Genomic DNA, 26,743 nt, shown 5'->3' on the forward strand with positions numbered 1-26,743 from the left:
TTATCCCCAGAGAACTGGCACACTCATTGCAGCACCGCAGGCAATCAGAGCTGAAAATGGGCATCTCTAGAAATCCTCTTTCATCTGATTGCTCTGATCTTAGCATTTGAATTTAGGCTGGGGCCTCCAAAGACATTTTGGAAGGATTCAGGAGAGAGAGAGAGTTAGGACAACCCACTAGACAGAAAGTGAGGCAGAGAAAAGAGGCAGATTTGGAAAACACAGAGGAGGAGGAGAGAGGGAGACAGAAACCCTGCCCAGTGCACCAAACGGTTTCCTGTTGCCTGGCTGTAAAACCTTCAGATTCCTTCAGACTTTCAGAGAGCCTGAAGTTTTCTCATCTCTCCTGCGCTGTCTGCGAGGTATGGCACAAAACCATTCTCCCTTTCCTTTCCATTTCAATGATTTCTCATTACTTAATTATTACTAATCAGATCAAGTCCTGCAAAGCATCTAATGGCTGAATCTGAACTGTTAGCTGTACCAAAAAAGTTCTGCTTATTCTTCCTAAATAGAGAGGTCATGCTTGGTTTTGCTGACAAACCAATGCTCAGTCTATCTATCTATCTATCTATCTATCTATCTATCTATCTATCTATCTATCTATCTAAAACTCGATGAATTCTTTCTCCTCCAGAACTGAAAACCGTATTACTGTACAGTCGCAGATTAATAGTGTTAGCTGTTCTGTGATCAGAAATAATACTGTATACGATTTTGCAGGCTTTTCTAAGCTGGTTTAGTTTATCCTTGTTTTTTTCTTTCTTTTGTTTTCAAGTTGCTACACATTAGTATCTGTTTGTTTATTTATTTCTTTAGAGATAAGTGGAGTATTGGTTTATGGGTATCTCACATTTACCTCACCATGAATCAGATTTCGCTATAAATCTGCCTTGATTAATTAACTCCCCGGGGAGCATACTGTTATTTGATAGGTTAGTGCCTGATGTTTTTGGAGCAACACAGTTTTGTGGATTTTGTTCCTGAACTCTTCCCTCTCCCCTTTCTTCTTCCTGCAAAGAAAAGTAATTTATTCATACTTTTTCCTCTAGACTGGTTTTAGAATGGTGTCAGGTTCTTCTAATCCCTCTAATTGTTTTGTTTAATTCTAGCTAAGGGGTAGGGGTTGCAGCAGACAAAACGCAATTTTGTGGTTGATTTTTTTAAAAGCCCAGTTGAGAGGCATTCAAAATAAGGATCTGATAGTCCCGTTATTGATGTTTGTCCAAAATAACAATCCGCTTGTTAAATGCAGCAGCTGCCTTAGCAGTCCTACTCCTTCCACCCCAGAAAAACTTTGTTTCAGAAGTATGGACACATTATTACCACAAAGAAAAGAAAACCCGGCTGAATGGTGACGAAAGTCACATTCAGGCAGAAGGTCAGGATCTTCAAGTGAATTTGAGTATGAGTGAGTGTTTTATGATCAAGTGAAAATACTCGAAACAAACAAACAAAAAACAACAACCCTAAAGGAACAAACTGGAAACTGCAACAGATTGTACGCCGGGAAGGCTGGAACGGGGATGGGGGGTGTGTGTGAGAAATAGCTTTACATGGACATAAATGGCTGCAGTGTTCTGCGAAACAGTTAAAACAAAGCATTGTCTGCCACATAGGCAGAGGCAGAAGATGGGGGGGAGAAAGGAGGGGGGAGAAGAGGCGGACCAACTTTTCAAACTTTTTTTCCAAACCCCACCTCCTACAAAAACCTCTCCTCTGACATGACTCACCCCCAATGGAATGCTGGCTCCCATGGAAACCTTTGCAGGGTCCTCTACTGGAGCCAGGATGTAGACGCCGCTGAGGGCAGGGAGGGGATGAGCCGAGGAAACTTAGGGGGATGTTCTGAGCTTTTGCCACCTGTCTCAAAGCGCCACAACCCAAGAGGGAGGTGGGGGGATAGGACTCTGTGCAGCATCCAAAAGGCTTTCACAGGCTGTCTCGTCTTGCCCTTTTTAGTCTTCTCGCTTTCCCCTGTGTCGTGTGCACACGCTGGTTCAGAGACAACATCCCTTTCTCACGCCTAAGGCGCGGGTATGCTGGGAACAGGCCCTGAAATAGCCTTAGGCTGAAGGGAAGGATGCCACCCTAGTAATGCAGCATTGAGGGCAAGAGTCCGGCCCAGGCGAATGAAAGTATTTTCGGCCGTATCTGGGGACAGCGTCCCAGTAATCCCCTGGAATGGGTTTAGCTTTGATTTCTTTCCTTAGACCGGGTAGCTTAGTCCAAGAAATGGATCCAAAAATGCAGAGCCAAGTTCTGCCCCGTTCCACAGAGCGTCCTGCTGAAATGAGCACAGTACGGCTCACAGGGCTGGTGAGCCAGGCCGGAGGAACCCAGCCCATAGACATGTTTGTGAGAAATATTTGGAATTCAACCCTCTCCGTTTCTTCCCCCTTTGAAGATGGCTCTGCCTCTCCCAGGTGAAACCCATTCCTCCAGCCCTAGAAACGTCCTGGCTCGATACAGGGATCGTCCCGACCGTCCCTGAAACTGCCACGTCAGAGAGGTTGCTCACAAGCCCTTTGCTGTCTGACCGCCCAGGCCCAGAAAGTCCTCTCCGACCTGCATTGCTTTCAAACCATTTTCTCAGGCGCGTTCCAAGAGAAATTAGCAAGTCGCTGTGACATGGGGCAGCGATGCGATTGGACCAGATATCACGTCAGGAAAGCTCCATGATTGAACCGAGTGGGTATTAATTCAGCCTGACTGATAGCCTAGGCCTGGTCTGTACAGTTTGGGGATCGATTTAACTGTTCTCCCAGGGGGGTGCAAGTTTCGACTAACCTAGTTCAGTCGATACAACCTCTAGTGTGGACAAAGTTATATTGGGATAAAAGTGCTTATAGTGTTATCCACGAGACCCTCGCGATTCACGGAATCGCTATTCACGGTTCCACGTATTCGTAGATCTCCTGTTCCATCTGGGGGGTGGTCGTAGGGGCCGTGAGCCGTGAAGGACTCCCCACAGCTCCTGGCCCGCCCAACTCCTGGAAGCTGCAAGGAGCTCCCCATGGTTCCTGGCCCCTGCAGTGAGTTTGGGAACTGTGGGGAACTCACCATGGGGGCTGGGAGCCACGGTTCTCAGTATGCGCAAATGTGGCTATTTGCAATGGATGCAGAAATGCATGCACTGCGAATGACGAGGATTTTCTGTGCCTTATTCCTGCAAAGAAAGAGAAAGAAGCATGGCCTTTTAAACACTATGGTTCTGCCTACACAGCTGCGTCATTTCGGAATAACGTCAGTTATTCCGAAATAACGTGCACGCCTACATAGCAAGCCCATTATTTCAAAATAAATTCCAAATCACGGGCTTCTTACTCCACCACCTGTAACCCTCATTGTATGAGGAGTAAGGGAAGTCGGGGGAAGAGTGCTCGATTTTGAAATCACTGCTGTGTAGACAGCGCCAAAAGTCCAAATAAGCTATTTCGACTTAAGCTACACAAGCAGCGTAACTCAAGTTGCGTGGCTTATTTCGAGTTTAGCCCTGCTGTGTAGATGTGCCAAGTTATCCCAGTATTCCTGCAGCCACACTTGAGTACCACTTTCATTATTCTCGTATCGCTGTAGCAGTACAGGTTTTATGCACAGGCAAGCCCTTCGTCCGTTATAATCTAAGGAGGTGGCTGCTGCCTTTTCCCCTGGCTCGAAGGTGTAGCACATGTGTGGGTGTGTTGGCTACAGGGAGCTTCTGCAGGTGTTGGGAACCAACCAAAGTGCCATTCAATCTCCAACTTCCTGCTTCTCTTTTGAGATTTGGTGCTGAGTGTTGACAGCCTCCCCTCCCCCACTTAGAACAGCTGGGTCAACAGGGATGTCACGGAATCACTAAGGGACCGGACCAAAAATACTATCCAAACAAAAACAGGTCAACATGGAACCCATTTACTAAAGCAAACAACTTAGTCTAAAACCCTCTTTCATCCCAGGACCGATTTGCTAAAACAAACTGGAAAGAGCCGTCTTTGTATGGCTCCGGCCACGGTGAGTTCACAGTGCTTCTATTATGATTATGTAATAGCTGTTTTCCTCCTGTATCCTGAAGGGTTTGGTGTACAGCTGTATTTCTATAGACTGGCTTTTTCACTGGCCTCCTCATTCCCATTTAGATGATCGGAGGAGCCGCACTTTATTAGAGCTGTTGATCACTAGTAAATACTCATGCAATAGTAGTAACCCATCATTAATGACACCTTGCACCTTTTGTGTGTTGACCCTAACGGGCATGAGAAAAGGACGTGTTGTTATCACCCATTGACAGAGGGGAAACTGAGGCAGAGCTTGGGGTGATTTTGCCCAAAGTCACAACATTTATCTGAAGCAGTCAAAAATGAAGCCCGTCTCCCAATGAACCTACCTAGCTCTAACCACTGGACCCCACTCTCCTCTCTCAGCAATGGCAGTATGTGCTATAATGGCAAAAGGTTCTGGCTAGACTTATTAAGGACGTCACTAGCAGACGGTGGAGATGTATATTTTTACCTCCCTCAGTTTCTTAGCTAGTTCAGTGGGTGGAATTGAGCAGTAGTTACTCCTAAAATATAGTATCATCCAGTTAGAAAAAAAATTGTGCCATCAAACCATACACTAACAACTTCCCTAGTCCATTGACGATTTCTCGGAGTGGTTGACAGGCAGAATTGAACCTGGGATCTCTGGAGATTAGTGCACAAGCCTCTACCATAAAAATGAGCAAACACCAGCCCTCAGGCTGGAGCCAGGCTGCCAGAGCACCCCCATAGCCCTGTATTTACCTGCATCTCTGCAGCTCCGAGGCTCACAGCTCCCTTTGGCTGTGGATCGCCGTTTGCAGCCAATGGGCAACTGCGATTGCCGGTACCCGCGGAGGTGCAGGTAAATATAGTAGCCATGACCCCCCAGGGATTAACCCTGGTGATTCTGCGCTGTGTTATTGCCCACCCACGCACTGCCGCATGAGCTAAAAGTAGAGCAGGTTCATTGTTCTCTCTGTAAGTGGGCTCAGTGCCACGAGATGGGCCAGAGCCTCACCCCCAGCAGGTGTGTGGGTCACACTGCCAGCCGGCCACTGCTGCTCCAGATGGCACGTTTGTCCCTGTCACACCAACCTGTTTTATGGGAGGGGGAACGGGTGCCCCAAGACTTGCTAATTAGATTCAAAAGGAAAAGTAACAAAGGATCGTTTCTTTAAAAAAATATATTTTGTCAAGGAAGCCGGCCAGATGATCCTTTCCAGACCCACCCAGTGCCAGTTCCATGGCCAATATCCCTGAGTCTGTAAACGGAGCAGGCGTGGGCCCGGAGAGATTGCATTCAATGCACTGAACTGGTGTATCACAGAGAGCAGCTGATGCAGCCTAGGGGAGGGTGGGATTGTCTGTCCTATCTGCATATCTTGAACTGGACTCCAGAGGGAGCCCTCTCCTGGCGGAACACCGGCTCCTCCCTGTACCCAGAACGAAACGTGGCATCCTATGGGACTTACGTAACCTTGGCCTCTAGAGCATCTGCCACGTGCATCATAGCTTCCAAATGACTCCCCTCTCTGGAAAGGCCGTTCAACTGTCCCAGACCCAGATGTTCCCACTCATCCTTCAGGGGAACATCCAGGGTGAGGGGAAGAAGCAGGGGGCGAGGGATACTTGGGTTCTGTCTCCTCAGAGTCACTCGCTTCCAAAGAGAACTCGGTGCAAAATTAGTTTGTCCTAAAAAAATAAAACAACATACCATAGACGCAGCGTCAAATCGACCCGGGTTTTCAGGTTATAATGGGGAAGAGGGAAGCTTTGGATTATCTTAAAATCAACAACCCCGAGAAACTAAATCATAAAGTAGAACTAAAAAAACCAGAGTGTCTTCAAAGCAGGAAAGGATTTGCCGTTTCCAGCCTAATTTGAGGAGTTATGACCATGAGCCCCGCTACCCTTCCATCACCAACCCTCTTTTGCTGGCTCCGGGCCTACAGAGCGGACAGGATGATCATGGAACAGATGATAAAGAGTGTGGCAACTTCTCCTCTAGTGTCTGCTGTGAGCTAACAGAGCCGCCTTCCCCGGGCAGAGCCAGCCTATGGCAAATTGCTGGGAATTCAGTGACCTCGCACCAAGGCAAGGCTGCCTTATTTGAGGCCTTGTCCAACTAAACTCTTGTGCTCTGGTACATCTATGTGCAGGACGTGTATATTTTAGACAGTGGCGACAGCCAGCTGAAAGATGATTGGCTCGAGAAGGAGCTAAGATAATGAGAATCGTGTCTTTGCATGGCGACTCCTGTCCAAAGAGAGATTCTCAAAGGGGCTTTTAAGTAGGACCCCGGTGGTGTGTAGGCCTGCTGCTAGCTCTCCGCAGAGAGGGGCACTTTTGGCCCAAAGTGCTTTTATTTAACCTCCTGACTTTATGCAGTGCCTCTATTGAAATCACTCAAAGTGCAGCCACCTCTAGGGTGTAACGTGGCAGCTGGGTTTAACAGCCCGTGCAAGACTGAGTGTTAGGAAAGGAGGCGAGGACAGAGGCTCATGAGTCAGAGGTTTGGTTGAGCGGATGCAGAGCAGTCAGCATCGCTTGTGTTTAGCTGGGCAAGTCCTAGCGTCCTTATGTTCCTAAAGTAACATCACCAGAGAGGAACACAGGGGTGTCTTTGTAGATGAACATGTGGGGGCCTAACTGCTCCTTGTATAAGGTGTCCAAGGGCAGTAGCTAGGGTTTAAGAGTGTTATTAGTTCACTAGCAAAATCCTGGTGTATGCACAACTCTTCCTGGTAAAATAAAAGCCTCATGATAAAATAAAAATCCAGTGTCAATGGCACAATTATATTATCCTTTACAGTATAACTGAGATCAAGGACTCAATGTTATTAGGCATGGTGCAGACACAGAATAAAAACAGTCTGCCCTACAGAGTGTTGGGTGGGAGGGAAAACTGAGACACAGTGGTGCAGTTGACTTGCCCAAGGTCACACAGTAGGTCAGTGGCAGGGCTAGGAACAGCAGGCAGCTCTCTCAGGTCCTAGCCCCTGGACCACACTGCCTTTCTGTGCATAAAGACAGGGAAGTGTCTGGAATGTGCAGCCCCCGGGGCCCAGATGGTGGCAGATTGGATGGGTGAGGTTGAAGTAGGTAGAAAAATAAAGTCTAGGGAGCAGCAGCAGCTGCAAAGGGTGGTGCTGAGAGCTAGGACAACAGCGGGATCTGTTGGAGATGAGGCTGCGGGGAGGCCAAGCGGAAAGACAGTGGGGCCCCTGGCTCCCCATAACCTTTCTGCCACCTTGCGGAGTACAGGAGTCTTGTGCTATAGGGTAGTTCTCCCAGCCTGGAGCAGCATAAGGCCAACAGCAGTGTCCCTGCTGTGCAGCTCCCCTAGGGGCTTGGCAGGGGCACGGCCAGGAATTAGAGGACGCGTGTCATGGAAAGTGGGAGCCTGCTCAAAGCGAGGCTATTCTGAGCTGCTGAGCGGATTCCAGGCAGCCATGCACAGTGGCTGGGCTGTAGAACTGCCCTGGCTGGGTCCAGGAACAGCCCAGCGTGAGGGAGCTGCAAACGGGGCGTTTGGGCCATCTCCTGCCCCGCCGCTCGGCCGCACCTCCCGAGAGACAGAACACGGCGTCGGGTGCCTGGGATTGCAGCTGTGCTGGGTCTCGGTTCACCGCCATCCCGAACTGTCACAATAAAATGCAGGCTTGGGAGACGATTCGGGGGATGAATGAATCCGGGGGGTCCTGCTCCTCTTGGCGTTGGCTACCCCAGCCCCTTGCCAAGTAGCCACAGAGAGCGGTGGGCTAGTTTGTCCCCAGACTTCAGTGCCATTGAAATGCAGCCTGGCTGGTTCACTAGGAGAGCGGCAGGTCACGGACACGGAATGCACATAGACGCGCAGGGCTGGAAGAGCCCTCAGGAGGTACCGAGTCCAAAGCAGGACCAACCCCAACTAAACATCCCAGCCAGGACTTCATCAAGCCGGGACTTAGAAACCTCTGGGGATGGAGATTCCACCCTCTCCCCAGGCAACTCCTTGTAGTACGTCCCTAGTTTTCCCTAAAATCCAGCCTCCACCACCCCCACTGCAACCTCAGACCATTACTCCTGGTTCTGCCATCCGCCACCACTGAGGACAGCCTCTCTCCAGCCTCTATGGAACCCCCCAGCAGGCGGTCGAAGGCTGCTCTCAAATCCCCCCTCACTCTTCCATAGCTCCCGGGAAGTTAGCCTCGTTCATGAGGAGCAGAGGCCTGGAGACCCTGGATAAGCACCATGTGTGGGTCAGCCACTGAAATCTGTGGGCGATGCTCCAGGACCCAGCCTCATCTGGAGGCCAGCAGCCATGCTGGGGGGATAGGAGCAGGGGGTCCCCATTGTTGGCGTTCTCCCCTGGAGCTCTGGTGTGGGACCCTGTCGGAGAGGACGCTGGGCTAGGCGGCCTGAGCCCGGCTGTTCCTGTGTGTGATGCCGCTGGGCCAGCTTCATTTTCTTCGCTTGCTGCTTGTGGGCTGGGCAGGGGCGGCGCCTTCTACATGCTGATCTCGGCCCCGGCCCCATTGTATCCCCTCCAGAGTGTCCCTATGCGGCATCCGTACACCTCTGCCTCTAATGCCCGGGCCTAAGAGCTGAGGAGAGCCCAGGGCTCTTGCGGAGACCAGCAATGCCAATCCTAAATACTTCAGAGAGGCGACTGCTGAGCGCCGCGAGGCTCTCGCTTCCTCTGCAGGTGCAAGGCACGTCCGACCCCGGCCGGCTCAGAGCAGGCATTCCATGTAGGGCTCCTCACAGCCCTGAGCTCCCGGGATGTCCCAGGGGCTCTCTCAGACGATCCCCTCTCATCTTATGAGGGCTCTTAGGTCTTCGTCACCTCCCCCTGCCCTCAGAGTCTGGCCACAATCTCTGTCCATTGCACCAACTTGCAAGATATAGGGTTGGGAGGGCAACTGGAACAAACCACTCCCACTCCTCAAGCACAGCCCAAGAACGTACAGGAGACAGGGACGAGCACTGGAGCGGAGGAGAGGAGGAGATACCTTGAGAGCCAGCAAAGACAGTTGTGTGGCTCCTAGCCTCTGCTTGCCCCATACAGAAACCGGAAAAGTATCCTCCCTGGCTCACACCAGGGCGGAAAACCTTCTGCGGCAGCAGCAGCAGATCCACTGACCTCTTGCTAAGGGCTCTCTTGCCTCATAAGAACGGCCACACTGGATCCGTCTAGCCCAGTCTCCTGACTTCGACAGTGGCCAACGCCAGATGGCCCCAAGGGAATGAACAGACCAGGGAATCGGCAAGTGATCCTCCCATTTTGGAAGGGCTGGTTTTCCAGGGCTTGGAAAGCTCTCCATGCCAAGTCTCAGTGCACAGCCTCTGGGAGGCTTCATCAGAGTTTGTTTTAATTCTGCTTTTTAAATAAACTTGTTTTCCTGTCTCTGACGCGAGACGTCTGGGCAGAGCTTGTTTGCCTGGAGAGTTTAGTCAAGTCGCCTCCCTCCCCCTTCCTCCAAACCCAACAGCGAGACCTCAGAGCGTCTCCTGGCTTCGAGTGAGCATCCGATGCTGAGACCCCGGCCCCAGCCAGTTCCCTGATGTTTTATGGCATGAGAGACGGGGATGTGATCGGCGTGCAATGCAGCTTGGTTTGGGGGCTCCGGTTTTCAAATCAAACCCCTTCTCCTCACTCAGCTCCCCCTTTGCTCCACTCGGTGACGTTTCAGCGCCTCAGGCAGAAATGGCACAAAGGGCAACTTCCAAGCCAAACAACCCCCATCGGGAGATGCAGAGGAGAACCCCCCACAAGACAGGGGCCTGCGGCGAGGGAGGGACCAGCCGGCGTCGGCTGTACTTTTCCACCCAAAATGCCCATCAGAGGGGGAAGAGCCAGTGACCTCAGCTTCGGGTCTTGGCAGCGCTGGGAGACGCTTTCAGCCGCCTCCAGAGCAAATAAAGGCGAGAGGAAGGGACTTGGTGTACGGAACAGGAGGATGGGGGCGGAGGGAGGACCCTGGTTGCACTAAGCAGCAGCCAAGTCACAGGAAACTGATTTTCCCCTCCTTCCTACCCACTGCTCGGGAGCCTATGGTACTGAATACCAGCAACTGCTTGGACCTATGGGCCGCCGGGCAGAGAACCTTCCAGACTCACCAAAATCCCCAGTACGGCTGGGGAGCCCCGGGAGGGAGTAGATACCGACGTGTGTGTACCATACCTGTGAGCCCTGGCACGGTCAGACATGCGTCCCACTTTCCTGACCGGCCCAGTGCTCTCTACATAGATTTCACCAGCCCTGTGGTGAAAACAGGCCACGTTCTCAAGAGCCTGAGAACGGGCCTGTCCGGGGACCGGCGAGAGAGGACGTTGTGCGCTGGGATCGTGTGAGGCCTCCTTTGGCCAGGTGATCCCGGCTGGAATGAGGCCCCAGTGAATTAAATCGCCCTGCTGCTGCGTGTCGCCATGGCTCATGGGGGGCCATGAAGGCACCGTCCTGCGTCATTCTTGGGAGCTGCCGTCTCCTTTCCCTGAGGAACGGCAGGCGCTCCGACTTGGTGGGAGGCAGGAAGAGAGCAACTGCGTCGGTCTGGGTTAAGCCAGCCTGGCGTCGGTGGAGCTGCGGCTGTTAGCTTTCCGCAGCACAGGGCTGGGCAGGAGCGAGCGTCCTTGAGCTGCTCAAAAGACAGACCCTAGAACACTGGAACTGGAAGGGACCTCGAGAGGTCATCGAGTCCTGTCCCCGGCCCTCGCGGCAGGACCCAGTACTGTCTAGACCATGGGTTCCATAGAACCGGGGGGTGTATTCCCCTGGGGGGCATGAAGAAATTCTAGGGGGGGTGCAAGGCGATCCCGCCCCAAGTTTTGCTGCTATTTTTTTGAGAGGGGGAGCGTGAGGGTTTCTCAAAAATCAAACAGGGGGGCATGATGCCAAAAAGTTTGGGACCCACTGGGCTCGACCATCCCTGATAGAGGTTTATCTAACCTGCTCTTAAAGACATGGAGAAGGAGCCCTCCTAAAACACAGGGCTTGTTCGCCGCTCCCTTAGCCTGGGGATTAGCTGCACTTACCCGTTGGGGAGGGATTCTGCCCCTTGCTGGGGGTCTCTTACAGAGCATTACAGCCCAGGTGTGCGGAGGGAGCCAGGCGGATGGGAGAGCCAGGAGGAAAGAGACTGGGAGTCCGGCAAGCCCTTTGGAGAGGTGCGAGGCCCGGGCTGGGATTTGGCTTTCGCAAGAGGGAGGAAGTGACAAGAACTTCGGCTCGCCCCATCCCTCCCTCCGACGCGGGGACTCTGCCTGCATATTAAGTGCCCAGCCGGGGCCTTTCCACCCTCTCCTTTGGGAGTTTAATCCCTCAGACAGGACTCAAGAGGGCTGCAGGGCCAGACTAATTTCACCAGCACCTCTCTCGCTGTGGGGGATTTAAAACAGGACTCCCGGCAGCTGGCACAAACTGGCCCCACTTGGCAGGGCCCCCAGAAAAGCCAAGGAAGGAGACCCTGGTCTCCCCTCAGCTCTAGGGACAAGGGTGAGGATTCTGCGCCCCGCCCCACTCCCGCCCCTGTGCGCTGTTCCGGAGGTGGAGAGGTGCTGAAAAGCACGTGCAAGCAGCCTGGGGAGACTTCCCCCCATGCAAGCATCGTGGAGGGTCTCAATCGGCAGCCTAATGTTGCCCCCAGTGCAAGAAATGGGCTGGAGTTTGGGGGGGCAGGTGGAGGAGGGGGAAAGCCATAGCAGGGAGCACTATGGACATTCTGGGCTGCAGGAAGGCTCATCAACAAGGTTCCTTCTACATTTTTCCACCCATGTGCAGAATAATGTGTTTATGTGCACCAAGGCATGTGCAGATGTGCACCACCAGTGAAAACAAAACCTAGCTGTGGGTGCTCTGCTAATCTGCCAGGTGGCATTGGACTCTCTCCTGAGTAGCCTTGCAGGTGCCCAGCATACAGGGAACACTGCCCTCGGCAAGCCAGCCTGCTCCCACTGACGCCACTTGGTCCCTGGAGCTACTCAGCATGTGTCAAGCTGCCCCCGACCTGGAACACAACACAACGCATCTCTGTGCTCTCCCAGTCAGTTTGGGGGCCTGTTGGCAGGGCAGCCTGGGGGCAGCTGGGGGCTACCAGAGAGCCCTCAGTCCCTGGGTTTCCCTCCGCTTGTTTGTCTAAGGCCTGGGACAAGTTCTCAGCAGGGTGAGGCCAGGCAGGTGGCAGGTCTGAGGGCAACAGAGGGGGATAAAAAGTGATGAGCGGCCACAGAGACCTCAGCCCTCCAGGAATGCAGGGAATGGGCGAGCTTCCTCCGCTCACTCCTGGCAGCTGCAAACCCCAAGACCTTGTGTACAAAAGGAAAATGATCCGGGCAATGCCGCTCCTTCTAGCGTGCAGGGAGAGTGCTCGCACTGGCATGCACCAGACTCACTCTGGCTCACTCAGCATGTGTGTCACTGTGGAGACAAGCCCTAAAGAGCGAGCAACGGAAGGTCTCTGGAAAATAAGTGGGAGCGTTATCTGAGCAACACGCACAAAGGCCAAGTCCCGCGTCCCAAACTGAAGTCCTAGGAGCCACCTTAGAAAAGAGACACAGATACTGTAGGTCCCCCAGAATGTTTTTATAGGAGCTAAGGGGCAGATGTTGATTTGCCTACATTGCCTCATGCAGGGAGTTAAGCCTGGTTAAGGTTGCTGGCAGGCCAGGGATTTTTAGCAGCATAATGACTTGAAGAGAGAGAAAAATGCAGAGAATTCTGGGAGTTCTTGAAACTTCTAAAACTTCTGGAAAAGTTATGTAGGGATCACGTACCTTCCATCTGACTTGTTGTCTTTCCCCCTCTCTTATTCTGTCTCCCTATCTCTTTTGCTCCCCAATTTCTCGTCTCTGAATGGAGCATGTGAAGCGTGATGAAGTTTTACATGCAATCCCTAGAGGCTATCCCTAATCTTTTCCAATGAACAATGGCTTTTTCCCCTACGTAAACATTTTTGCAGAAGATTTTCATTCTCATTGCAATTTTCTGATGTTTCAAGGAAAAAATAGAAACCAGAAACCCAACATTTTATTCCATAAAATGTTCAATTGTCAAAAACCATTTCGCCCCCACTAAAGACAGCTTTTGATTTCAGTTTTTTACCCAAAAGCCAACTTCTTTTTTTTGCAGGTTTGTTTTTTATTTCCTCCCCCGTTTCCCATGACTGTATGGGTGCATCTACACCGCACCATTATTTTGAGATAACTAGCGTTATTTCGAGATAACAATGCGAGTGTCTAAACAGCCATTCTGTTATTTTGAAATAATTCCAGAATAACGGGCGGCTTATTCCAAAATCTCTAAACCTCATTCTACGAGGAATAACACCTCTTCCAACATAGCTATTTCGAAATAAGGTGTGTGTAGATGTTCCACTGCTGCTATTTTGAAATAGCGCCTCACCAGGGCCTTCTAAGTTATTCCTCCTCAGTGCCTCCTAGGGCGCTAAATCGAGATAGCACATCTACACTAGGGAAGCCGGCCTCAGACTAATTTTGAGGCTTCCCTGCAGTGTAGACGTGCTATTTTGAAATAAGCTATTTCGGAGTACTTCGCAATAAGCGTGCAGTGTAGGCGTACCCTAATTGGCCAGTGTGTTGTTTTAAAGAGCTTTGGGTATGTCTACACTACCCCGCTAGTTCGAACTAGGCATACCGAACGTGCAAATGAAGCCCGGGATTTGAATTTCCCGGGCTTTATTTGCATAAGCGGGGAGCCGCCATTTTTAAATCCCCGCTGCTTCGAACCCCGTGTAGCGCGGCTACACGGGGCTCGAACTAGGTAGTTCGGACTAGGATTCCTATTCCGAACTACCAGTACATCTCGTTCCACTAGAAATAGGAACCTAGTCCGAACTACCTAATTCGAACTAGCGGGGTAGTGTAGACATACCCTTTGAGACCAGCAGATGAACACCATTCTAGACAGGAGCTCATAGTTTTGAGCCGGATTCTTGGTTCAGGACCTTGAAGGCCTTTCCCACCCCCGATCCAAGCTCTCTCTAGATCCAGCCTGGACACGCAAGTTACCCTGAGACCCTCCTGCAGCGAATTCTGCAGGTGATGCTGCTGTGCGCGGTGATGCTAAGGTCCAACCCTTGCTCCTTTTCTCTCCGGTTTCTCCAGGCTTCCTTGAAAGATGCGGGCCTGGATCTTCTTCCTTATCTGCCTGGCTGGCAAGGCACTGGCAGCCCCTGTAAGTATGGTGCCTGACCCTTCGGTCTCCTGCACATAGTACTGAATTAACCCCAACTCTAATTGCCCCACTGGGCAGTAGGTGAACTCAGGGCTGGGGGAGGCAAGCCCCCAGATCCCGCCCCTTCTACCCAAGCCCCCACCCAGCTGCCCATGGCCCCCTGGGGGAGCCACGCCCCCCACAGTAGGGACAGTCGCAGCCCCTCCCCCTCGAGATAGGGAAGCCCGTGGTCCGGCTCCCACCCCTCACTGGAGCACAGGCACCTCCCCACCCCTCCCCCATGGCCCCAAGCTTCCTTGGGCAGGCGGCGTGCGGTCTCAGCCCTCCAGGAGCGTGGGCAGGCAGGATGGTAACCCCCTTCCCCAGCCCCAGAGCATGGGCAGTGCAGGGTTAAAACCCAGACCGCCCCGGGAGACTGGGGGAGTGGCACTGAATGGGGGCAGGGTGTGGGCGGGGCCAACCAGGCAGCCTGGAAAGGCATTGACTCCCTTGTCCACAGCTGGCGGAGCTGCTGTGCATCTGGCAGCCCACTTCCCATGGGTTTGGGATCCTCCCTCATCTTTACCGTCGCCCACCCCCTGGCGGTGCCAGGGTCACGGCCTGGTCCTCATCTCCTGGTTCCGATTAAACGCCTCCATCTCCCAGGAAACCCTTGCACGGGGAGGAAGCCAGGCAGCCATGTTGCAGGAGGGCTGGGGGAAAGCCGGGAGCAAAGGCCCGTGAGAGGACGGAACAGAATCCCTCGGGAATGGCACACTTACTATGTATGTGCCTTCTGAGCCCCGGCACTAACTCACACCCCATGGCAGGAAGAGTTCATGGCGGGAGGCAGCCAGTGTTCCCTCTAAACTTTTCCACCCATGTGCGGAATAATGTGTGTACATGCACCGAGGCAGGTGTGAATGTGCACCACTGGTAGAAACGATCTGTGGGCGTGTGGCTGGTCAGCAGGGTGGCATTTGAATCTCTCCTGAGCAGCCACACAAGCACCCAGCTTACAGGGAACACAGGGTGCGGCCCAAAATGGTGCCTAAACTAAAAAAGTAGGAATGCATGGACATTGATTCCTTGAATGCGGAATGAAATAACCCGGCGTAACGGGTAGGGGGAGAAAACGCTCCTCTTGGGGAGGGAGCCAGGCATGGCTATGGGCCTCCTGACAGCTACAGTGAAGACGCACGCCTGCCGCGGGGAAAGGGACCCAGACATCAACACGTGGTCCGGCAGGAGCTGCTCGGAACAGAACCGCTTTGGATTCCAGTAGCCACTCGGGAGGAGCGGTGTTCAGCTGGCAGACGCCTGGCAGCTGACATTCCACTACAGCCAGGCCTCCGACCACTGAACCACACTCCCTCCCGTGCGGCTCCTGGGAGCGAGCTAAGACTGCGTCCCAGGCCAACGGTATGGGAATGGCTGACGCCCTTCATCAGGGGAGGTGCCGCTTGGCGCTGGTGCCGCTGGGCGTTGAGGAAGCAAACAAGGGCTGGGCACAGCCCCATAGCAGAGTGTGGAGAAATGCAAAGGTGCAGGGAAGAGAGGCAAAAGGTATCCCCCTCCCCATACTTCCCCAGCCAGCAGGGCCCCACGTGGATCTGGGCTGGGCCATGCCAAGGGGGATGTGGGGCAGGAGACGTTTCTGACAGCACTTTCCCCCGTCTCTCTCCCTTCCAGCAGGATGCCCTTCCCGACGAGACTGAAGTAGTGGAGGACCCTACCGCCACGGTACGGAAGCCCACGGTGTTCTCTCGTGCTCCTGTAACCTGCGCCGCTCTCCTGCCCACGCACCCCTGCCCCCGCTGCCCTGTGGGGAACGGGAGGGGAGACGGGGCAGACACATGCTCGAGCCAGACGGTCACTTCTTCCCAGGCCACGTTCAAGGCGGCCAGTTTCCTGAAGGCAGGGGCTTGGTCCTTCCCACCCGGTCCTGTGCTGAGAGCTGTCGACTGGATGGGCTTATCCATTCCAGACCTGGCACCGACCTTCCAGCTTCACTTGTGCTGGGCCCCGGCTCTGCCCCTCTTGTGCTGTGACCAGCCCGGAGTGTCCATGGCTGGGTGTGCGGCACCCCAAGAGCACCCCCTGTGGCTCATTGTCCCCTAGACTTCACAGCCAGAAGGGACCATCTAGGCCCCTGCACCTCAGCCAGCCCCCCGCTCGTAGTCCCCGAAGCCTGGCTGAGCTAGAGAACTTACAGAGACTCCACCGCCTCCACGCGTGTAACCCTGCAAGCGCCCCGTGCCCCACGCTGCAGAGGAAGGCGAAAAACCCTCGGGGTCTCCTCCCATCTGACCGGGGAGGAAATTCCTTCTTGACCCCAAATCTGGCAATCAGATAATCGGGGGTGGGGAACCTTTTTTGGGTTGGGAGCCACAGAAACATCAGTCGGGGGCCGCACACTAGTGAGAAGCCCCTGAGAGACAGAAGGAGAAAGATGCTCCCCACATTCCCCTCGCACACCAGAGCTGGGAGGGGGCAGCCTGGTAGATTTTGTGTGCTCCAGCCCCATGGTGAAGAAGCGGAGGGGCTGGAGCGCTAATACGGGCTCCCCTATGCCTTGAGTCTCAGGGGCCGGATCCAGGCAAGCCGGGGGCCACATCTGGCCCCGGGCTGTAGGTTCCCTACCCCTTTAGATCCTGAGCATGTGGGTAAGACCCACTGGCCAGACCCCTGGGAAAGAATTCGCTGTTGACTCAGAGCCCTCCCCATGGCATGTCCCACCTCGGGCCATGCGTCCCCTGCCCACGCTTCCGTGTGGAGCTCCACCCCCTTTCCGTGGTACCGGCTACCCCTTGGCCAATCAGAATGGCTCAGCTGGTGTCCTGCCTTCCAGGAACCCGTCGGCATCAATCCCGTCCAGGTGGAGGTCGGGGAGTTCGAGGAGCCCACCGAGGACGCGGAGGAGATTGTGGCTGAAAGTAAGTGACGTCCCGCCTCCCCTCTCCCCGCCCTGCTCCGCAGCCTCCCCGCCAAGGGGCCAGAGAGAGCTGTCCCCTGGAACTCCCAACCCACGGGAACCTTGGCAGCGGGGGATCCCTTCGGGGAGGGCTACAGGGCGCAGGGGAAGGACAACGCTGAGTTAGCGGGTCCCACTGCAGCCCTTGGGTTTCACAGCTGGGATGACAAGGGCTGGACTCCCGAGCAGCTGCCTGAGCTGATGAAAGGTCCCTCCCATGGGGCCGAAGCAAAGGGGCTGCCCCGGCTGAAGGGCTGAGGAGCAGCGTAAAGGGGGCTGGAAATTGTCTTGCATCTCCGGTGTGTCTAGGGGTGATCCCTGGCTCAGCATCCCCCCTTTCATTTCCAAGACCCCCCCGCCCCGAGTTTTTCATGCGCTTGGCTGCGGAGGCCGCTGCACATCCTGGCTACGTCTACACTGGCATGATTTTCCGGAAATACTTTTAACGGAAAAGTTTTCCATTATAAGCATTGTCGGAAAAGTACGTCTAGATTGACAGGATGCTTTTCCGCAAAAGCACTTTTTGCAGAAAAGCGTCCGTGGTCAATCTAGACGCGCTTTTCCACAAAAAAGCCCCGATCACCATTTTCGCCATCAGGGCTTTTTTGCGGAAAACAGAACTGTGCTGTCTACACTGGCCCTTTTCCGGAACAGTTTTCCGGAAAAAGACTTTTGCCCGAATGGGAGCAGCATAGTTTTTCCGGAAAAGCACTGATGATTTTACATTAGATCATCAGTGTTTTTGCGGAAATTCAAGCAACCAGTGTAGACAGCTGGCAAGTTTTTCCAGAAAAGCGGCTGATTTTCCGGAATAACTGGCCAGTGTAAACACAGCCCCTCTGTCCAGGAGAGGAGGCTCCAACTTCGCTTTCCCGCCCTCTTTCAGATCCCTGCCAGAACCACCACTGCAAGCACGGCAAAATTTGCGAGGTGGACGACAACAACACCCCCATGTGCGTGTGCCAAGACCCCTCCACCTGCCCCCCCAGCGGGAGCGTGTACGAGAAGGTGAGCAGGGCAGCGAAGCGCCGTGAAGGAGGATACGGCTGGGAGCAGCTGAAGGGTTTTGCAGACTGAGTGGAGGGGAGGGAGTCTTCCCGCTGGGTCCCAGGTTTGAATCCTGCCCCGGACAATAATCCCCAATCGGGCGGCCCATCTGAGATACATTAGTTGCCTCGTCCTGGTTCCTGTAGGGACGTCGTCAGAGCCAAGCGTTGGCCAGGCTGATGCCCCGTGAGTCTCTCTAACGTTCGGTCCCCTTCCCCGCAGGTGTGTGGCACTGACAACAAGACCTACGACTCCTCCTGCCACTTCTTTGCCACCAAGTGCACCCTGGAGGGCACCAAGAAAGGACACAAACTCCACCTGGACTACATCGGCCCCTGCAAATGTGAGTTTGCACCTGCCCGGAGGCCAGGACGGGAACCAGCCCACACATAGCCCCTGGCAAGTGCCTAGGGCACATCCAGCCGCTGCTCAGTGGCCAGCTAGCCCCAGTGCCCAGCTTTCAACCCTGGCGGCCCCCGCTGCCGCCTTCAAATCAAAGCCTGAAAGCACAAAGGTGCTGCGGGAAGCACCGGCCCTCCCCCCACGAGGGTGCGGAAGCGGGGGGGAGAGGGGTACCCATTTCAGGGGCGTGGCCCCACAGCCGGGGGCCAACCACCTATTTGTGCCAGGGGTTACCGGCGGGGCCAGATTAAATGAAAGTCTCCGCAAGCCTCAGGCTCTCTCCTAATCACAGGCCTTTCAATTCGATGATCTGTAAACATATCAGGGAGAAATGCCCTTTCGCCTGTATGCCCAATAGGTAACTATTTGCTGACTCAAGATAGCAAACTATTACCTTTGATTTACCAGTTTTCTTTTCTTATTTTAAGCCAATGATGAATTTTTGTAAGCCCTGCATTTTTTGTAGGCCTAGATCTTTTTCATAGGCCCTTAGACACGGTGCCTATTGTGCTTAATGAATAATCAAGCCCTGGTTACTGAACCTGCATTTTAATAAGCTAGCATGTTCCCTGCCCCACAGCCCAAGGGGGCGTGCCCCACAGAATGGGCTGCAGTCAGGATTCCCCCACCCCACCCCGGTTCTCGCAGTGTAAAGGCAGCTCAGCACCGCAGGAGAGCGACGTCCCTGCAGTGTTCCCTGGTGCTGAATGGGGACCCGAGGCCACGTCCAGCAGCGTGACACCCTAGCCATCAGCCCCCAGCCTGCCCCTTCCGGCTGCTCCTGCGTGGCAGCTAAGAGAGCATGCTGGGACCCTTTGCCCCTCAGTCCCCCCGGTGGAATGCTGCCAGGCCAGGGCTCTTGCTGGCCTCCTGGGGCAGCACCAGCCAGGCTGGGGGACATGACCAAGGCTCTGCTACTGATGGCAGAAGCAGCGATTGCACTGGCTGCCTCTGCCCAGTGCAGATACTAGAGGTCAAGGCTGCTTGGTGTGGCCACTACAGCCTGGTGCTAGAAGGTGTCCTGGGGACAGGGCTGGACTTTGGCCTTAAGGGCCGTGTGTTTTCCCCGGATTCTAACCTTGGAAAGGCCGCTGGGATTGGGGGCAGCAATGTTCCCCCCAGCCTCTAAGCTCTTCACAACGTGCCCCAAGTGCTTTCCATTCGGCCCCACTGTCAAACCCGGCCCGGGTTCCCCACCCACCAGCCCGCCGTGCTTCCTAACGCCAAGGGAAGGCGGCCGGCCGACTCCTTGGAGCTGCCAGGGCGGGGGAGCTGCCATAACTAGCCCAGCCCGGCTGCGAAGTCTTTTGCTGGCTCAGCTCTCCTGAATCACGGGGAGGCCTGAAAGGAACAGACTGTTTCCTCCTGGAAGGCCCATTTCAGATGCAAAGCCAGGCTCTGCCCAGACCTGCCTGCCCCCGGCACAATAGCCCTGTTGTGGCCAGGGGGCAGACAGCCCCTGGCAGAGGGCAGTGGCCACTCCGGGGTATGAGTCAGCAGAGAACTCCAGGTGACAATGAGGCCTCTGTAACTTTGCCAGCACTTCTCTCCTGAGCCAGAGGCTGCTGGATTTCTTGCCGCTGGTGTCAAGTCGGCAGTGAGCAGACAGCAGCTCCTCCCACCCCTGCCTGCACGGGGCTGTGTTGGGAAGCACGTGGATGTGCTGGGGTCCCAAGCACAGCACCAGTCACCTGCTGAGAGTGGGCGTCTCAAAATGATCCTGTAGCACCCAGAGAACCAGCAGCCCACATGGGCTGCACGCAGGGACCTGCCCTGGGCACGGGAGCCAGGGGCGAAACTCACAGGCATTAGAGAACATTGTAAACCAGCTAGGGCCATTGACGCCGGGTGCAGGGGTGTTGACTCTCTTAAGGAACAAACTCAGGAGCCTGAGGATCGATCCTCTCGGCGTGTGTCTGCCTGTTCGCTAGCCACGAGGGGCCGTGGCAGGACACCAGCATGGGTGTAACATCCGATTCTCATCCGCTCCGGATGCTTATTCCCTCCTCGAGCATCCTTAACCCCTGCGGGCGACAGAGCCACTCCCACAACAATCAGTAGGCAGGGGACAGACCCAGGGGTCGGACTGTGGGAGGAGAAATAGGTGGCAGGAGCTGGCAAGCAGGAGACATTCGGGAAGGCATCCCCGGTAGCGGGGGCTGGGAGAAATTCAACCGGCGTCAATGGCCCTAGCTGGTTTACAATGTTCTCTCAACCACAAACCCTACAGAAAAATGCCTGGATCCATAAGCTGGAACAAGCCACAGCAGGGGTGGGGAACTTAAGGCGCGGGGGCCACATCGGGCCCCCAGTGTGCCTGGATCCAGCCCCCGGAAGCTCCCCCCAGCATCGGAGAGCCACTGGTGGGACTGCAGCCCTGCAGCACCCCCACAGCAGCTCCCCACAGGGCTAGATCGCCAGCGGCAGCGAAGCCCTGAGCCCCGCGAGCCGGAGTTGGGCAAGCCCAGCAGCTGCCTCCCACACGCCGAACCCCTCGTTTTTGGCCCCACCCCACAGCTTAGTGGGGGCCCACAAAATCTACTAGCCTGGGCCCCCCCGCTGGGATGTGGTGTGAGGAGACTGTGGGGAGGGTCTTTCTGCTTCTCAGACGGGGCCACGTCAGTGAGGTGGGGAGGTTTTTTTTTTTTTTGCTTCTTACTTGTTTGTATCCCCGACTGATTTTTCTGTGGGTCAGCGGCCCCCGGCCCAAACAAGGCTCCCCGCCCCCCGGCTACAGCAAGCAGCAGAGCCGAGGCGAAGCCTTCCTGCTCCCACGGCAGGGTGGGAGCGGCCGCTGCCGGGGGACGGTTGCGGAGCTGGGCAGGGCTCCCCGGGAGAGGCCCAGGCCGGGCACCGCGCTCACGGCTCTCTGCTGGCGTTTCAGACATCCCCCCCTGCCTGGATACCGAGCTGACCGAGTTCCCCCTCCGCATGCGCGACTGGCTCAAGAACGTGCTGGTCACCCTGTACGAGCGCGACGAGGACAACAACCTGCTGACGGAGAAGCAGAAGCTCAAGGTGAGCGGACGCCCCGGCCGTGCGTGTGCCCCGGCGACCGCAGGGGCCCGACCCCGCCCGTCACACGCTGCCCAGCTCTGCACACGCTAGTGCCTATGTGGAGTCTAGCCTGCACACGCTAGTGCGCCCCTGAATCCCAGCCTAGCTGCAGGCGGCTGTATGCACACCCAGACCACCCGAGTGAGCGACCCAACCCCACCACTGCACAGCACACACACAGTTACACACACACACAATACACAAACACAAACACACACACACACTTACAAACACACATACACACACACACAATACATAAACACAAACACACAAACACTTACACACAAACACAAACACACACACTTACACACTCACACACACAATACATAAACACACGTACACTTACACACACACTTATACACAAACACACACACACTTACACACATACAATACACAAACACAAACAAACACACACACACGAGTAATAATCTTCCTCATCAGCTCTCCATCTTCCTAAAACAGCGATGGGCAGCCTAGGCTAGTGAGTCGGCTGCACGACAGGCCTTCCTCCATCTCAGCAAGATTGTCCCAACCAAGACGCTATCCCAGAATACGACAGTTTTGCTGACTGCGCTGGCGTACCTAGAGTTTACGGGATGGGCCGATGGAACGTAGCTGTGCTTTGATCGGCTGCAGAGGGAGCTCACGGCTCTCACACTCAGGGTACAGCTAAACTGCAGGGGCGGGGATATCCACTGCGTCCAAGGAACACATTTGCTCTTCCGCTTTTTTCTGCAGAAGAGCGAACGCGCTCTTTCGGAAGCCCCTGTATTCCTCCTTCCACAAGGAAGAAGGGGACTTTCGAAAGAGGGTTTTTCCCCCGAAATTTGGCCTACTCTAGATGGGCCAAATTTTAGAAAAGCTTCTTCTGACGAAAGTATCAGAAAAAGATACACAAAATGCAGAGCGCATGTTGCATATCTTTTTCCGATAGATCCTCGCAGTCTAGACGTAGCCTCAGTGCTGTGTGCAGCCAGCAGCCCACTCATGTCACGTGCCCTTTGCTTTACATGGGGGTCACTTTCGTGACACGGGTAGGAAAAAACGACACGGACGGAAACCAGCGGAATCTGGCAGCCCTGTGGGTGGGCCACGGTCACAAATGTCTCGCAGGCCACACCCAGAACCCCATGGGCCGCATTCAGCTGTAGGTTGCCCACCTCTGACCTGGAGCATCCCCCCACCCGGCCAGCCCCTTTGCCCCCCTCTGACAGTGACGGGATAGGAGCGTGGCTCCCACTCACCCAGAAGCTGACTGAGTCTCTGGCTCCCCAGGTGAAAAAGATCCACGAGAACGAGAAGCGCCTAGAAGCCGGCAACCACCCTATGGAGCTGCTGGCCCGCGACTTCGAGAAGAACTACAACATGTACATCTTCCCCGTGCACTGGCAGTTCGGCCAACTGGACCAGCACCCCATTGATGGGTATGGAACCCCCTTTCCTGCTGGGTCGAGGGGCTAAGTCTCTGTCCGTGCCCGGCTGGCTTGCTGGGCTCACACCCAGGTCAGTCACAAGTGCTCCCAACCACGGCCCACGGCTGCATGGGGCCTGTGCTCTGAACCATGGTCCACGGCTGCAACGGGTCTGTGCTCCCAACCACAGCCCATGGCTACAGGGATCTGTGCTCCCACCATGGCCCGTGGCTACAGGGGGTCTGTGCTCCCAACCACAGCCCATGGCTACAGGGGTCTGTGCTCCCACCATGGCCCGTGGCTACAGGGGGTCTGTGCTCCCAACCACGGCCCGTGGCTGCAGGGGTGGAGGCATCCAAGGCACAGTGGGCAGAGCATGCTGCCTGGCTCGGCTCCAGACCGGGGTGGGTCACAGCAGGGGCAGGGTGCAGGAAGGAACAGGCTGGGCCTGGAAGAGGATGCCCAGCCCTGCTGCGAAGATGCGAGTGACAAGACTCTATAAATACACGGAGCAGAGGGGGGCTCCGTTCGCCTGCGTTAACCCTCGGAGCGCTGCTCCGGGCCTGCCGTCTCTGGAGCCACGACGCGCCCCAGCATGAGGGGCCGTGACAGGCTAATCGCCCCGTGGGTCTTGCTGCTGGATTAGCCCTGGCTGGCTCCGGTGGGCGGGGAACACCCGAGCCTCATGGGGGACAGGTTTCCAAGGGAAGGTTTTGCTCTGAGCCAGACCCCAAGGAGGAGACGGGGGCGGGGGCCCGTCAGCCACACAACCCGCTGACCAGAGCCAATGGAAGGACTCTCAGGGGGGCCCTGGAGCAGGCCCAGAGCGGGTTCCTGGGTGGGACGGTGCGAGGACGGGATGAGGGGAGAGGGCGAAGCAGAAGGGCCCAGCAGCCCCGGGGAATGGCCCCCGTGAAGACTGCTTGTCCCCTTCCGCTAGCCCTGCCCCCGGCCCTACTGTACCACAAGTCACACCCAGCCAGAGGGAGGGAGTGACGGAGGGTCCCATGGCGCTCCCCGCCCCCGAGAGCGGCCATGTTGGGGGGCTTCCGGCCCGGCTCAGAGCCGCTCGCTCTCCTGGCAGGTACCTGTCCCACACCGAGCTGGCCCCGCTCCGAGCCCCTCTCATCCCCATGGAGCACTGCACCACCCGCTTCTTCGAGGAGTGCGACCTGGACAACGACAAGTACATCGCCCTGGAGGAATGGGCCAGCTGCTTCGGCATCCAGGAGAGTAAGTCGCTGCCCTCCCCGGCCCGGCGGGTGCTGGGGGCAGGGCGGGAAGGGGCAGGAAGGGTGGGACCGCCCCGAAGACAAGCGCTCCGGGGTCCCTGTGGAAGAGGAGGAGGTGGCCAAGGCAGATCAAAGCCAGGGGCCAGCAGAGGGCGGTTTGGGCACCACTTATAAAGTCTGGTCCTGCTCTGAGCCTGGAAAGCGCATGGCCCATATGAAACAGCAAGAAGAGCAGAAACGCCTTTGCTTGCCCAAACCCCTCTCCTGCTGAAGGTGACTTCTGCTCCGGCCACACACAGGGCTGGTCAAATCCTAGGAGCTCAGGCAACAGGACAGGAACAAAAATATCGATAGGTTCCTCCGGGGTGGGAGTGTCACACGTGCTCAGCGGGGGCTCAGCTCTGCCCCTTCTGGAGTGAGTGTGACAGCGTTTTGCCTGCGTGGCCCCGCCGTTCCAAGGACCGGGGTGGGAGTTGCAGCGGGGGACAGCACGCTGCCCTGTATCTGCCCGGGGTAGGTCTGAACGGAAGGGGATCTAGCGCACATCAATGCTAGTCCTGTTTGACAAGGACGACGTGGAACTCCTGAGCCACAGAGCATATCGCACGGGCTCAGTTGAAAGCCACTTGAACTCCCTTCTCCCCTGAACGCCGAGTTCTGTGCGGCACGAGGCTCTCAGGATGGGCGCTTTCGCTCACGTGGCAGACACTGCCCCTGTAGATCCTAATTCCCAGGGATTCCAGAACTTGCATGGGATGTCATGCACAGGGCCTGCCCTGGGGGAATCCTCCTCCTCCTTTTGAGCCCCTTTATGCCTTTCCAGCCTTTGTATTCCACATGAACGGAGTCAGAACAGGGATGCGTCTGCTAGCTTGGTAGCAGTGGTAGTCATGAACAGTGTTCCCTCTCATTTTTTTCTTCCTCCTTTTGTGTGGAATAAATTTTGTTCTGTGCACCAAGGCATGTGCAGATGTGCACCACCAATGGAAACATGCTGGGCAGCATTTGAATCTCTCCTGGGCAGTTGCCCAAGCACTCAGCTTACAGGGAACACTGGTCATGAACGTCTCTGTGGGGGGACAAACGTCAACAGAGGGGGACAAAGACCCACACAGTATTAGCCTGGGTTACATGCAGCACATTCCAAATGTCAGCGATGACTTTTTTAATTCTTCTCTCTCTCTCCTTTTGCAGAGGACATTGACAAGGACCTTGTGATCTAAGCCAGCAGCTTCCTTCTCTGTTGCCTCCTTTTTTTTTTTTACCTCCTCTTTCCTTTTATTTTGAAACCTTTTTTTGTTTTGTTTTTTCCCCTGGGGACAAGGTGCTAATATAGATCTACACGTATATTAACGGTGCTAAAAGAAACAACAACTTATTGTTAGTAGCCTAATGAAATACCACTAGAATAATCTGCTAACTTGTCAATTTCAGAGTGTTCTTCTCTGCTTTCTGATTGGAAAACAATGTTACACTAACCAACTCTGTTCCTGTGCTAAGTAGCTCCTCCCTCTTCTTATCCTCGCTTGGATTTTCTTCTCAAACTCCATACTAACACGTTCTTCAGATCTTACCATGTAGAGCAAAGCCATCCCAGAGGATTAACTCCCTGATTTCCCAAAGGCAAGTGAGGGAAGGTGTATCCAGAGGATGTTAGAAGATTGGGCTTTCCGAAGTTTACCGGAGCGATTGGTGGTGAAATTTGGGGTGCTGGATTTCAGTTCCTGTTAGGGAGGATAGAGAATGGAATGGGATAGAAACTGAGGTTTCAGAATGGCAACATTTAAATTCCCAGGGCTTGAATTTAAAAATAATTGGGCACAAATAGCTTTTTGGGGAAAAAAACCCACAAATTAAAAAAGACTCATCATGTAAAATCCCCTCTAAAATAAAGGTTTGAAAATGCTACCTGCTTTATTATTCCTCAGTGATTGTACTGGTCTTGTGTTTTCCACGCTTTAAAGTTAGATTTTGGTGCTGGTGTGTTTGGTGGTGGCATTTCTATTTGATCTTGCTGTTGTGATGCTGCTGTCGTTGAAACAACACTCTCCGTGGCTTTCACAATGTTGCACGTTCCCCCGCCACGTCGGATCCCGTCACCGCCTCTGTCACGCTCACATTCCACATCTTTTGAGCACACCCATTATTTCGAAATATCATGGGCACGCTATTCCGACGTCCCTGTAAACTTCATTCCACGAGGCCGAAGGGACGTTTCGGAAGAGCGATTTATTTAGAAAGAAGTGCTGGGTAGACAGTGCCAAATTTCCAAATACGATTGAAATAAGAGACGCGGAGTTCAAATTGGGTCTCTTATTTCGACCTACGGCGCAGTGTAGACGCACCCCCAGGGAAGATGGGGAGGTGCAGCACCGGCTCGGCGAGATGTGTGTGACATAGACAAGCAAGCTTTTGCTTTGCTTGGCAGCCTCTGTGGTGCTTGCATTTTGCTGTGTTTGAGTGGG

The 26,743-nt window shown here is 54.8% G+C and overlaps 1 protein-coding gene across 2 annotated transcripts; it reads left to right on the forward strand.

Annotated features, from left to right (window-relative positions):
* Window positions 1-208: 208 nt before the first annotated feature.
* On the forward strand, window positions 209-26,186 carry SPARC (secreted protein acidic and cysteine rich). 2 transcript variants are annotated; one of them, XM_006138259.5, is made up of 10 exons: window positions 209-362; window positions 14,106-14,175; window positions 15,850-15,897; window positions 17,006-17,090; window positions 18,015-18,136; window positions 18,398-18,518; window positions 21,462-21,595; window positions 22,910-23,058; window positions 24,131-24,279; window positions 25,473-26,186. In XM_006138259.5, exons 2-10 carry the CDS (start codon window positions 14,119-14,121, stop codon window positions 25,499-25,501), a joined length of 894 nt encoding a protein of 297 aa, XP_006138321.3. In that variant the 5' UTR covers window positions 209-362; window positions 14,106-14,118; the 3' UTR covers window positions 25,502-26,186. The 2 variants fall into 2 exon arrangements, with proteins under 2 accessions (XP_006138321.3, XP_006138320.3); XM_006138258.5 differs by having other exon boundaries at window positions 210-362; window positions 15,847-15,897.
* The last annotated feature ends 557 nt before the right edge of the window (window positions 26,187-26,743 follow it).

Source organism: Pelodiscus sinensis, chromosome 16, assembly GCF_052426305.1.
Source record: "Pelodiscus sinensis isolate ZL-2025 chromosome 16, ASM5242630v1, whole genome shotgun sequence".
NCBI lineage: Eukaryota > Metazoa > Chordata > Testudines > Trionychidae > Pelodiscus > Pelodiscus sinensis.